General features: G+C 37.7%; 1 protein-coding gene across 1 annotated transcript in view; it reads right to left on the bottom strand.

The window, feature by feature from the left end:
- TENM3 (teneurin transmembrane protein 3) overlaps positions 1–14,679 on the bottom strand; it is a 326,450-nt gene that overhangs the window by 264,915 nt on the left and 46,856 nt on the right. The window contains 1 exon segment of the mRNA XM_010569981.1: positions 13,360–13,366. Within this exon segment, the coding sequence (XP_010568283.1) occupies positions 13,360–13,366 (7 nt within the window).

Below are 14,679 nucleotides of genomic sequence, written 5' to 3'. Positions count from 1 at the left end.
GTAGTCTTTCTGCAACTATTGTGTCAAAATATATTTACTTCTATTTACCTATTAGTGAAATAAAGAGAATTCTAACAGAATAAATCAAACATAAAATGCAAAATTGTACTGCCATTCAAAGGGCTGGCAAATGAATGGAGAGATGAGCACTTCTCCCCCCAAATGATTAGCAAAAGTCGTTTCACATAAAGAATATACTGCTGTTGGAAAAAAATGAATGTAAAGACATTTTCTCTTCCACTTCTCACTTCCTGTTTAAAAAAAAAAAATCTACATGTTAACACATTTCAGACAGTTAGAGTCCTAGCATTTCTTGCTAGCATCAAGCGGATCACTGCCAAAATGATGAGACAACCATCCAGTCAAATGTGCCATCAGGCTTGAAAATCTGTGTGGCCAGCAAACTTCATTGTACAAAAAGGCTGACCTTTACTATCTTATTTTATTTTCTTTTTAAAGAAAGGTTAATTTGGAGGTCTGTTAACTCACACAAAAATAGATTTAATGAGGTCTTTCACGCTTCTGGATGAAATGTTGATTTACAGGTTGCCACCAGTAGGTGCTGAACAGTGGGACAATATCAAACAGGTTTAAATTGAATGAAAGGACATGAAAGAAATGAGTTGAAAGGCTTCAGATTGTTTTACAATGCCTTTTCACCACACATTATTCACTAGTAATGATTTTAATGACTGGAAAAATATTATATACACTAGCTACGTGGCTGCTAATATCAAAATGTTGTATCACTTGATAAAAAGGGTAAGGGTGCTTTTCATTCTATCTTGGTATTTGTATGTTTTAGCTTTTATTAAATTTCTATATGGAAAAGAAATCTCATTTCTTGGTAAAATCAGTGGGACGTTAACAATAATTACCATACAACCAATATGCAAATAAATATGCTAATGAAAAGATAGAAAGAATCTGCAACTCACATCTCGATTCTTGAATTTCTTGATTACTCTTTGTTTTCAGAAACCAGAGTAGGTTTAAAAACAAACACGCTTAACTTACTTTCAAGTATTTGCTACTGATTCTCTAAAATAGGGACACGCCTGCCTTCCTTTTATTACAAAAACATTTTTCAAATTGTACATCTAAGGATAGATGTCTACATACAGATGCTGAAAGACCTGACCTGGCAAATATACAAGTACCTCTGAGCTGCAAAACATCAAAGCGTGTTAGCACTATGCCGTACCTCTTGACAAGATCTATTAGTCTGGGTGAAGCTCCTGGCTAATACAGACAGACTTCTGCACCCGAAGTGGCAAGACTGCAGTGTGTTGCTTTTTAACATGCAGATCTATCAGCTGGGGTCAGTACAAACTGGGACATTTTTGCTCTTCATTGCCTAGAGTAAATAAGCCCCGTCTTTTCACCAGTTTCTCTGAAACACTGCTACCTTTATTTTATTTACCTATTACAAATATTATAGTGACAAAGACACAAATCAGACTTAAGGAAATTTTTGATCTTAGATATAAGACCTAACAAAATAACCTGTGCTGGAATAGGTATGTTTCAGGTATGCTGAAACAGGGCAAACTGCACCAAAATAAGACGGGAACATGCAGGCTAACCTCACCCTCACTGTGTAGATCGTAGAAAAAGCTGTTGCTGTTCTCTCTTCTTTGTCTCTTCCCTGCTTTTCTTTGTCTTTCACATGAAGTCTGGCTTACGTAGTTCCATTTCAGCAAGTCCCCTTTAACCTTTTGATTAGTAACCTGCTTGCTCTGTCTATGACATATTAAGAGAGCAAACCCATGACCAAAGACAGATATAATGGGCTTAGTAGGGAGGAAGTTACATAAATGCTTCCACATTGACTTGCTGCCTGAAAATTATGATGAGCTCTTGTAAAGGAAAATGGGGTTTGCAATTAACTCAGGTTTTCTGCAATTTGCTAAGTGTATGCCTGGAATTAACAGCCTGGTAATACTTGGAAAGGAATAATGTTTTAAGTTGTGAAACAGCAATCCTTCCCAGTTTCAAAAGTAAGTTTGGCTGATTAAATCACTAAATTAATTTAAAATCAAAATATTAAAATACATTTTTTCCTGACTTCTTCTTCACACCCTTCAAAAACACAAACAAAATAAACCAACCAAACAACACACAAAAGACTTTTTTTCTGCTATTCCTAGAAGTCAGAAAATTGCATTAGAAAAGAAAAAAGGAATACCATGCGTGGTGGTGCATTTCTTTTCCCCTCTCCAGGCTGATTTACGAACTCAGGAAGGCTCGCTAGGCCTTAGCATAAGTGTAATGAGTCAGGCAGTTTGGCCCAAGCCTAAGGTACCCTCATTTTTCAAAGGCATGTAAGATTTTAAAGGGGGAAAAAAACAACCCCACACTTTCACCGCTCAACTGTACGTATTGTTCCTGCTCCATGTATGACCCTCATATCCTTCCCCTATGTTGCAGTAGCCTGACCACTTGCTTCCCAAGCCCATGACACCCCCAAAGCTTCCTGCAAGTCCCCACACTGCCATCCACCCACATCCAAACATACTGCAGCCATTCTGCAGCATATCCCCTGCATTGACACAACGTGCCCTTCATGCCCACAACCTCCCTTAGAGCACCGTGGAAAACCATTCCACCTCAAACATCATTTCTTGGTCCAACCTGATATATGCCCCCACTCCTTCTTTGAATAAGGATCTCAGTGCTGCCAGTAGGAAGAAGCTTCTCTGAGCAAGGATCACCAGATATCACACAGTGCTTATATTCATCTAAAACAACCTCTGACCTCCTGGTGCTAATGAGGGAATGACACTACCTTAGTACCTGATGACGCTCAGACTTGTACCCACCTCAGGACCCTAACTTTTCTGGCAGACTGGGCTCACTGTGGACTAGATGATACAGGGTTTCTTACCCAGCAGTACACAGTGTCCAAGACTCCTGAGGCTCATTAAGGGGTAACTTAACAAATCAGCAGCTATATCACAGTTGACAAATACACAAGAATCGGATTTTGGATACCTTAATTTCTAGAAAAGCAACAAAAAATCTTTACCTTATGCCCTAGTTCACGTCTGGAGCTCTGACAGACTAGAGGACTATACCACATAAAAACAAAATTGCCAGAATCATCAACCATAATGAAAGTATAGATCTCCAGTGGAAATCTGTGCCTTTAAGGAACGGCAAGTACTTCAGATATAGGCAATTTCATTGGGTTCACAAGGGAAAAAGATTAACTAGGTGCAGATAGGTCTATAAAATTACATGATAAAAACGTGTAGCAGGGTCTGGCCCTCTACTAATCGATTAGCATGTTAAGCAGTTTAAATATTAAACTTCAAGTATAATAAAATGAATGTATGAAAAGCCAATTAGTTAGAAAAAATAGCTGAAAACTAACTGGAGGGGGGAATGAAGATACTATTTTATATACTGTATAAGCATCTACTGTTCCTGACAGTGAACAGGAGATCTTAAAAGATGACTTATGGGTTCTTTTATATCAAACCAGATTTTGCTCAATAAAGATTTTGTTCACGTAGCTTGGGAAAAACATTTTTAACGTGATTTTGAACTATAAGTTGCGTTTGGATCATGCTTCAGAACATCTCAGATGTCTCTCTTGGTGCTTTACGTAGTCTAGCAATGACCGTTTCTGTTCAGATATTTTAGGAGTTATAAGTAGGAGTGTCTGAGGGTATCTAAGTTCAATTTGTAATTTCCTCAGTTAAATTCAGCCATAAATATAAATGGTATCATCAGCAGCATGGTGGGCCAGAATCTTTGGTGACTAACACTGGTGGGACCCAGAGAGTAAGCAGGTACAAACACTGGGTGTTACCGAATGAGGATACTTTCCAAGCAAGGCAGATCACGCCCAAATGACAAAGGAAGGGATGAGGCCATAGCAATTCAGGCCCACAGGCTGCCAGCTGTTGGAAAAAACAACTGAAGAGCTTTCTGTAGGTGGGAGAATGGCATTCTGGCTACACTTACTCATTTCTGGGAATATATTATAATTTTCTAGACTTAGGGCAAAATACTAAAACTCCATCTGCTATATGCTGCAAGCTACACTTCCTGCAGCCTTGCTGTCAAAAATATATACTTGCATTTTGTAAGAATAATTCACATGGGGAATGGCTGTAAAACTGGGAAAACAACTAATGGAAATTAATTCCAGGTAACCCATCTCCTGATACAGGTCAGTACCATCTCGGCAGATTGGATGCTTACTTCCACTGCCATCCAGAGTTGAATCTTAGCTGCCACCACTAAACATCACAAACGTTGAATTAATGCAAACTGTATGCCACTATTAATATTTTGCTCAGTTGGTAACTGGCGTGCTTTCTCCCTCATGCTAAAGGGGAAGGCAGCAGTTCTTTACAGCCCAAATCTGATTTCTGGTCCTTCACCATATAGAAAATATAGATTAGCAAATATCACAAAAAATTAGTATACAGTATTACTACAGTAAAGATTGTGTTTCAATATGCTTACAAATATGAGTAACTCTACTGGTGTTAAGTATATATATGGGCCCTTACAGAGATAAGAAATCCATTCTGATTAATACCACTATATAAACACCTTTGCATAGTGTCTTTCTCAGTGAATATAAGCACTTCCACTACCCAAATGCCACTACTTTCACTTCTAGTTTTCTTTATCTGTAAAGTCTGTTCATGTCACTACTTTAGAACCATCCAAAGGATACACTCCATAAACATGATACTACATACACAATAGTTGTACAAATGTTTTGAGATAAAACAATGGTTCTTATATTCATAATTTTATCAATGAGACGTCCGTAACTGGGAAAGAGGAAGGGAGACAAAACATGTTTCAGATACACGATATCTCATCTTAAGCCATCAGACACACAAACATGTGCTACTCATTTTAGAACAAACTAATGTCTAGTGAATATCCATACAGCCTGACATAAATTCATATAGAATGAAGAAACCTATAAACTATGTAACTATGTAATAAATATAACTCTAATAACCTACCAAAGATTCTTTTCTTCTACCTGCCAAAGGTTAGCGTATTCTGTTGGCTAGAAGCCAGGTGGTTTTTTTGAACTATCATGATATAAAAGTCATTTTCAGAGGAGGTATGTGTAGCTTTCAGCCTTTTTTATTAATTTTTTTTTTTTTTCTTCACAGAGCCTTAAGAATTTTCTTGTGAAGATGAAGATCCCTATACAGCAAATTTAATCTTGCCAAGCTCAATTTTCTTGGTTACCTTTGCCAGGTCCCTTAAAAGGCATCTGTGGCCTGTAATTGAAAACCACAGACTGTTGAGTGGACTCAGCAGTCCTGAGGCTGTAGGAGCAGCTGAACTACAGGAGAAAACCTCAGCTGGTTTTATTACAACTTGACTTTCAGAAAAGAGAATTGTAAAAACAGAGCTAAAACAGACCTTACCTAGTGTGAGGGAGTGTTAAGGAGGAACCGTGCTTAACATTGTCTTATTACAGCACATTGATGAACACACAGAAGGTGATAAACCAGCATTGGACAAAGCTTGCCTGGTGACTACATGCCTGAAGCTTCATTAACATTTTAACTTCATATGTGAAGTTTCACCACGGAAAACTTCACTTTCCCAGCAAACTCCCCAGACGACAGACTTAAACTTCACTAGTATGAAGGAAGGGGAAGACAGAGGAAAGGAGGGGCAGGGATCTCACAGTAACTAATGTGCAAACTAAGCTATGACACGCAATGTCATTTCCCATTTGCCCCCATATTCAGCTCTATGTACCACACATGAACAAATACTACAGAAAGCAACAAACTTCTGTATTTGCAATGTAACAACCCACTGTATACTTGCCTATATTGACAATTGAGGGTTTTAACAAGACAGCAGACAGGAACTACAAGCTAGAGCAATCAGAGATATCTTAAAACAGACACACAATACATGCATGTATACGCATATTTTATTAGGTACCTACTCATGAATGCCAGCAGTCCTTATTTAGGAGGCACATCACGTTCTTTTCAGGGGAATATGGACAGTTATTCTCTGGACTCTCCAAAAAAGGCTGGTTTATATCCTGTCTACTCAAGATACTTACTAGGAAAAACAGTATGGGCCTGTGTCTGTGTGTGCAAGGTGGAGTTCAGGCATTTGAAGGGAAACGTGAACTGTTTCTAGGCTATTGCTAGACGGCAACAAACTATGGAAAATGCATAGGAGGAAGGAAAACAGTTAGTTTTGTCCCTATCAAATATTGTCACTTTTGACACGTTCTTGAATAGGACTGCTTTCTTTGCCAGCTGAGAGTTGCCTGTTGATCTCATATTCTCATTGCCAATACTTCCCACAAGCAATGCCTCAAAATCATTTAGCTTCAGAATGTCTTATCAAAATAATGTTTCACGAGTACTTGCAAGAACCTGGTTGTCCTGGTTTCGGCTGGGACAGAGTTAATTTTTTTCCTAGTAGCTGGTATAGTGTTATGTTTTGGGTTCAGCATGAGAAGAATGTTGATAACACACTGATGTTTTCACTTGTTGCTAAGTAGTGTTTAGACTAAGTCAAGGATTTTTCAGCTTCTCATGCCCAGCCAGCAAGAAGGCTGGAGGGGCTCAAGAAGTTGGGAGGGGACACAGCCAGGGCAGCTGACCCGAAGTGGCCAAAGGGGTATTCCATACCATGAGACGTCATGCCTAGTATAGAAACTGGGGGGATTGCTGCTTGGGAACTAACTGGGCATTAGTCAGTGGGTGGTGAGCAGTTGCTTTGTGCATCCCTTGTTTTGTATATTCCAATCCTTTTATTATTAGTATTGTCATTTTAGTATTGTTATTACTATCATTATTAGTTTCTTGCTTACTGTTCTATTAAACTGTTCTTATCTCAACCCACAAGTTTCACTATTCCCCGCCCCCCGATTCTCTCCCCAGTCCCACTGGGTGGGGAGGGAAGTGAGTGAGGGACTGAGTGGTGCTTAGTTGCTGGCTGGGGTTAAATCATGACACTGGTCTACCCTCTGGTATTTACAGAAGTTCAACACAAAAATTTGAGATGCCTCTCAGAGAAAAGAGCTACTAGATTTCATACACAAAAATTTGATGTTTCTGAAGCTATTAAACATACTACAGGCCCATAATGCTCTCCCTTCAAGGCAATAAATCGCCTTGCCTTAGAACACTTACAAATGAACAAGGAACCACTGTACTACCCTGTAAAATAACAGACCCCACTGTGAAACAGCAGACTTACTTCTCTTTGGCCTTTAGATTGTGTTAAACAGTATCTGAAAATATGGTATTGTGCAGGCTAAAACCACCAGTATGGTGCAATTTATAAACAGGCAAAACACCAATTAGATGCTTCTGGTAAAGTACATTAACAGTCCTACCTGTGCACCACTGAAATAGTAATATGATAGAGCTATCTAACATCCATGTCCAGCACTACACACTGAGCTGAATCTGCAAATCTAAAGCTTCACGGGCCATTGAATGCTTTACAGAGAAGTTGGTACTTAACACAGCCATGCATCACTGACAAACACATCTTTTAGTTTAAGAGAAACCATCTTTCCTAAACCTCTAAAGAGGAAATCTTATGAGTCTGAACTGCCAGGTATTCCCACATCAATGTGTGCGAGTGAGACACTTCACGTTCTCCCTCCTATTCTGAGTTTAATATTGCCCTGAGGTGCGAGTACAGTCCTGCACCTTGGACTTTGTAAGCAATCTACCCATTCTCTTTTATCTAAGAAATTTAAAACATGGCACTAATCATGGATACATCTGCATGCTAGAGAACGCGTTCCACACAAACCTTTTAGAAGCTCTCTCGGGTATAGTTGGTGTTCTCACTGACTGTCTGCCTTGGAATATGGAAAAATTACTTCCTCTCCCATATGCAAAATACTCTGTGATGAGGAACTCTTCCTACCTCCATGCTTTTCCAAGATCTTGGGAAACTGCTTCTAAACTTTGGTTATACTTTAAATGCTGATAGACAGCTTTGCAGTCGGAGATGGTGTCTCTTCTCCTGGTGCAAAACTGAGCTTGGGGGTTCTGGATGTAGTGGTAACACAAATACAGGGACGTACTTTGCTACCAAGCCTTACTAATAAAATCCAAGTTGCCTTTAGAGCTTAAGCCAGGGAGGAAATGCTTGAAGAATTTCAGTGCCTGACATTGAATCTCTCTATCAGATCACAGAGCTATTTTTATTGCTTTAACTCTCAGATTTACTAATTGACATTTTGTGTTGCATTAATGAATGCAACTTATGGCTGCACACATTCAAGTCCTGGACTTTCCCTGGGTAAAGATTTTTCTAGTTAATATTAATGCTTTTAAATAGATGATAACAAACTAGATGATATAGTGACTGAAAGATGTGTTATGCCCAAAGGAGTAAGATGCAGGAACTAAGATCAGCAAATACAAATATAAAGTATAATTGAGTGACCAAACCAAGTATCAATATGACCCCATGGTTCAAACAGAGGTCCACAAATAGTGGGCTTCAAAGCCACTCCAACAAAGAAGTATCAGACATGTCAGAGAAAGCTGTTCAGAAGTTTTTAGCATTATAGAAAACCACATGCTAGGCAAAGATTGGCCCTGCATCAATAACTTAGAATTGAAGACTTCTGGCCTTGGTAAAGTCTGTGTTCTGGTTTGAAGATTGTAATGTATGAATAAGAGACCTCCATGAGCTGAAATCAAACATTTTTCACTACAGAGTCTTCTGTTATCTAAACCCAAGTAATATGTACAACATTAAATCTGTGTGGCTGTAAAATCTGATTGTAGTCTTTTACAGAAAACACAGCAATCTTGTCCTATGGGAAAAATAATAAAACACAGTGATGTTGAACATATTTATAAACGACCTTTCCATTCATAAAAAGCTAGGGGTCTCAGAGGAATCTTGCCATAAACTTACATGAGTTTATCCATAATCCATCATGGGAAAAAAAAACCAACCCAAACTAAAACCCTTCAAGCTGGGAAAGTACTTTACTAATCTATTCCAAGTCCAGTGGAGCAGAAGCCTGCATGGTCTAGCTGTAATATTTTGTTCCACCAGAACAGCAAGCTGCCCGTCATGGGTCACACACATTGCTTATCAACAGAGTGTTGGTTCACTTTATATATATATATAAAATCAGAAGTCAAATCTCCAGGCCAGCAATGCTTTTCACCTCTTGAATTTTATGCCAATCTAACAGACAAAAATGAAACAATGAAAAATAAGGCTAGTGAGTATATGATAATGGGCTCATTAATTTTACAGTGCTAAAAAAAAAAACTAGACAAAGGAAATGAGCAGATTAAATCACTTTGTAACCAGAAAAATCAACATTAAAGTTAAAGTAGTTTTTTTTTAAATAAGGAAGACCATTCCAGGCAACTTTTCATGTAATTGGTGATTTTATCATCCCATAGATTTAAGAATGTAACATGCTGTTCTTCTCATTGTTGCTATTTCATCTTCAAGCCCAGGAGAAACATTTTCACCAAAAAAAAAAAAAAAAAAAATTTCATGATAATTTGTGGTGTCTACACCATGACACCTATGTAGCAATTTATCTGCAATTATATTACAGGGAAGTATGTACTTAGGGAGTATGTGTAGCTATCTAAGAATGTCCTCATGCAGGATCTAATTGTATCAGAAGATATTCCAAAAAAATTACTTCAAACACCAAGGAGAAATTTTTATTTTGCATCTGAATTACTACATATTCTGCAGTTGATTCTTATGTGTAATTCTCCATGAGATCAAAAGGAATCTTGCATGATGATAGGTGGACAGTATAAAAAAATGAATCTACAGCACAAATACTGGAACAGACTCTTGATCCCCCCAAAAGATCTTTTGCTTCTATTTCATGTTGACTTTGATGGTATTATGATGTCAGCAACAGCCAAATGAATTAAAATATTCCTTTGGTACAAGCAAGGATCTTGGCTAAAGAAAAAAATGTCTGAATAATATATATATATATATATTTTAATTCTATGCTTAAGACTATTTGGGATTCTAGTAACAAATCTTTGAATATGACCGCTTCACTTGTCACCAAATTCAGAGGAAACAGGATGCCAATTTTTCACAACTAAGACAACTACTCACATCCACATAAAAGTTATTTTTTTCAAACACACATGACCAGCCACAGATCATTTCATACACACTATTTTCCAGTAAAAAATATTGCCAAGTAAGCTTTCATTATACTGGCATTAGAAATAAACAACCACATTAGCAGTTTAAAGCAAACTGTAAAAGATGTTGCATGCAACAAAAACATTTTACTGGCATTAGGAAAAAATGTTGAGTATCAATAAGCTTCAACTCTCAATTCAACTCATTTGATTCAGTGACTATTTAGAGTTCAAATGTATAAAGATGGTCAGTTTGAAGAATCACTTACATGAAGAAACTGCAAAGAAAGCAACAGTTTTGTTAGCTAGCCTGAATATTTACAGACATTAGCACATGAACAGTAGCTGTAGATAAGTAGTAACCATATCCAGAGGAGATTCTGGCAGGCAGGGAGCCATAATTAATGCATCTTAATATTTATATACGTGCAACATGGTAAAAAGCACTAATTTAAGAATGAGGCCTAGCATATATTTTTCACACTTAAGACCACAACCCAAATTAATGGCTGAGAATAAACCTTAGCAACAAATTTGTCCTAGTATCTCTAGTCAGCTAGTTCACTAAGCTCATCTCTTTAACAAGTCAGTAACTTCTGTTTTGAAAAGTGCACCAGGGGTGTGCTTCACTTACAGACACACTCACAGAATCACAAACAAGGTAATGACAGGATCCTTCTTACGCCTTTTATATGGCACAAGAGTGATTCAGAATCAAATCCACCTGAAGAAAGTGCTTGAAAACAGATGTCTGACTTTCTAGAAATGTGCTCTGAGAGACTATGACATGGGACATCTGTGGGCAGGTCTCTGTCAGCCTTCTCTATTAAAACTGTTCTTCCTTGCATAAGCAAATTTTAGTCAGATGAGGGACGTCTACCAGACTCTCCATATCCTGGATGACTGCCAGAACTACTGACTCCAGTGGTCTCAAATGTTCCTTGTGAGATCAGATACCTAGGTTCAAATCATTTTTGAAAGAGAGGGGTTTAACACATACATGTATTAGATATACATATGTACATATAAGTAACCTAATCATCTGTGGTCAGTTTTGGGGGATGCCAAAAGACCACATCATAGGGGACATATCCTTCTAATTTTGCAGCAAAGTGTAGATGTGCTTGGAGCGCTCAAACGCAAAGGAGAAATTCCTTTATTATGAATTCGAATGTTCAGGTGTCACCTTACAGGCCAGGGTGCAAGTTCCTTCCTGGGTATTACTTCTGCAGCACCTTCTTCTTTGGCACTTGCTTGGCTACATGAGTGATGCCTCAAAATTGCTCAGCCTTTTATGAATATCAGTGTAAGACATCTGTACAGGCAGTGTAATTAATACGCCATTAGGAAGTGTAGGCACCTAACCAAAGGCTTTTAATTCCACCCAGTGACAGAGTATCCACAAGTCAGATGCGGAACTGAGACTGGATCTCACTTTTGTCCCAACTCATATGTAACACATATTTAATCATTAGATACAATTAAAAAGCAAAACTACATTTTCACCTCTGGAGCTACTTCTCACTTGCTGAAGGTAATCATGTGCTTTTGAAATCCAGAAGCTCTCTCTTAGCTTGCAGATAGATTTAACAAAAACCTCCATAACATACAAAATACAATGCCAATTTAGAAACCTTCTATAAACCAGCAATAAAGCTAAGAATCAATAGCAACTCATTTCCTTTCTTTAGCTGGTTTGTACTACAATCATAATGCTAGTTACAAAACCTGCAAATTCACCTACCTACGTCAACAGCCGTGCTGCTTTTCACATTCTATATACAATATTCTTTGAAAACACAGAAGGCGTTTGCACAGTTTGTACAGGTGACAATCATTAAAGGCAAAATTCTCTTGCTCCTTTCTTGCAGAAAACCAAAATCTTTGCAAAGCCTGCGCTTGCTCACTAACTGTAAGAGAAGAGCAGTGAGGCAAAGGTCTGCAAGGGATCTTGCACCTTGCTGAAGGCTTTGGAGTGCAGAGCCCTGCAGCGGTGCAGAGAGGAGCCTTTCTGAGGGAAGCCAGGGGCACTGAAACATGAAGCATTTCTCTACTTGAAAAGTATAGCGGCACAACCATTACTGTAAACAAGGTATGTGGTGAAATCTGCAGACTATGATCCGGTCTCTAGGGTAGAATCCTCCCTCTTACCCCGTTCTTGTTTCTTACAGACCAGCTTTGCATGAGGGGCCATGAATTTCAGTCTAAAAGTTTAAAATTTTTCTCACTAAGCTTTTAATGGGTTAATTTTAAATATGGATCTTTCCTGTAGTGGGTTCAATTCCACATTCTCCCTCCTAGGATGCTGAGTATATGCCAAGCATTTATTCATTTGTTTCAGAAGTGTCATATCAGGAATAAATCGATGTGTTAAGAATTGCCTGATAATGTTGTTGTGGGATTAATCTTACAGAATAGATCGTTGGCACGACTACCTTTGGCATTCTGTGTGCACATCATTCCATTTTAAGCATGAAAAGCCTCCTAATGCCAAAGTAGAAGAGCCATATATTGAATGATCTGCCACCATTCAATATTTAATCCTGCAATTGAAGCCACTAAAGGGATACAGCAAAGTAACAAGATGAATGAATTGTGACCTTAAACTTGCAAAAAGACAACCCAAACAATTTATCTTTCTGGCCCATAGTGCATCCTGTGGCCAATACTCCTATCACTTCTCTGCAGTTCGGGATCTGTAGATTGATCAATGCCACATTAGCAAAGTACCTGAGAAGGCGGCATAGGAATTCAGACAATCACCTGCGTATGCTTTAAGAATATTCTGGGTCAATTTGGCTTATCTGTAGCTGAAAATAAAGGCTCCTTAATGAAAAATCAATTCAATTTTCACAAATGCATTTCTAAACAACAGTGACAAGGTGACTAGAAATAAAGCTTTTACTAATCAACAAAACACAAATAAAATACTCTGAAAATCAGATCAGCCCAAATAAATCAGACTGATGCAATTTTAAGACTTGCTAAGAGATTATTTTGCAATTTATTTTCGAAATAAAAGTATTGCTGCTTCCTTGCAAGAGAAAAAAACATCAATATAATAAGCACGTAGTGATACCAAGACTGATGGGGCTGAAGGCCATTAAGACCTCAGAGGCCACCAACTAAGTAGACCCAAATCTTCTGCTTATGCTTTCTGTCACAACCAAATAATTTTTCAAGGTATCTTCTAGGGTTGATGTGGTAGTCCTAGCTAAACTCACACACTAGCAAATATTCCATGACGCACTGTGGTGGGAGACACACAGAAAATAATCCACAATTAATATTACCTATTTACCTGCTAAGAGTAAATCTCAAAAATCAGAGAGAAAACATACAGCCATGCTTGACTTCAAGTACCATTTTCTGTCTATTTATTTCATGGTACCTAACTGTGCCTTGGAAATTAGCATCCCTACTTAGGAACAATACTTTTCTTAACTAAGACTATTGCTATTTATTAATAAGGTGTCAGTAGTATTTATTAGGCAGTATAAGACACAAATTCCAAACAGTCTCATCAAGGAAACATTCTGAGACCTCTTAACATAAAACTGGTCACAAAAGGCCTGGTATTGGACATTACCACAGGTACTCCATCCACCCTGTCTCAGTAGATTAAATGAAATAATTTAAAAACAAAACAAAACAAAACAGTAAACAAATCTTAAACAGGGCTTCTAAATTTGTGATTTTACAGCTGTATTTTCCCCTCTCATAATAATTCTTGCGCATTGAACTAATTAATTTTTTTTATCTGAAACTGATGTGGCAGTAGAGTAGGTAAGCCAAGCGGCCCAGAGGTGGCTGCACTTGACTGATTAAGATGAAAATTTTATTTCTTTTTCATGAGTAAATTTCATTTCTGCCCGGCTACAGATCAATGGATCAGAAATGAACAGAATTAAGCACGCCTAAATCAAAACAGAATGTTATTAAAAATGACAAAACAAGAACAACTTATTTGGTTTATAGTATTGTGATGCTGCAACATAAATAAGAAGGGACCAAATTATATTGTTCAGCGTATATTGATCACTCCTGCAAGAGTCAATGAGAATAGTATATGTACACATACCCAGGCATAACATATTAGTCAATGCTTATAGTAGCGGATTATTTTTTTAAATGAATGAAGAAGTGCTTCATTATTGATACTAATTGTCTGTAGGTGAAATAACAAACTGGGGAAAAAATTAGTTTCTTAAAGAAATATATCATCTATTTCTATAAAATTTTCTCCATAGTATCACATCTTTAAGGAGCTCAGCTAAGCAACATCAAGATAGGAACATGATCCGAAATCTACTAAATTAATGAAAGTCTTCTGCTGAATAAGGTGAGATTGATTTACAACCCTTACAAAGACAAGTGAGGAAGTCAGTTCTTCCAACTAAGATAATAAGACAGTACTTCTAAAGTAGCAAAGCTATTGAAGCAAACAGTAAACAGTAACTACAGCAAAAAAAAAAGTACTTCCCCCCCCTTTTAAAAATGTGTCTACATTTGAGACTAATCATTCACTGTTTCCATCCTT

The sequence above is a fragment of the Haliaeetus leucocephalus genome, unplaced genomic scaffold (assembly GCF_000737465.1).
Source record: "Haliaeetus leucocephalus isolate CR32 unplaced genomic scaffold, Haliaeetus_leucocephalus-4.0 Scaffold284, whole genome shotgun sequence".
In the NCBI taxonomy this organism is placed as follows: Eukaryota; Metazoa; Chordata; class Aves; order Accipitriformes; family Accipitridae; genus Haliaeetus; species Haliaeetus leucocephalus.
This window is presented reverse-complemented; position numbering and strand designations above follow the sequence as displayed.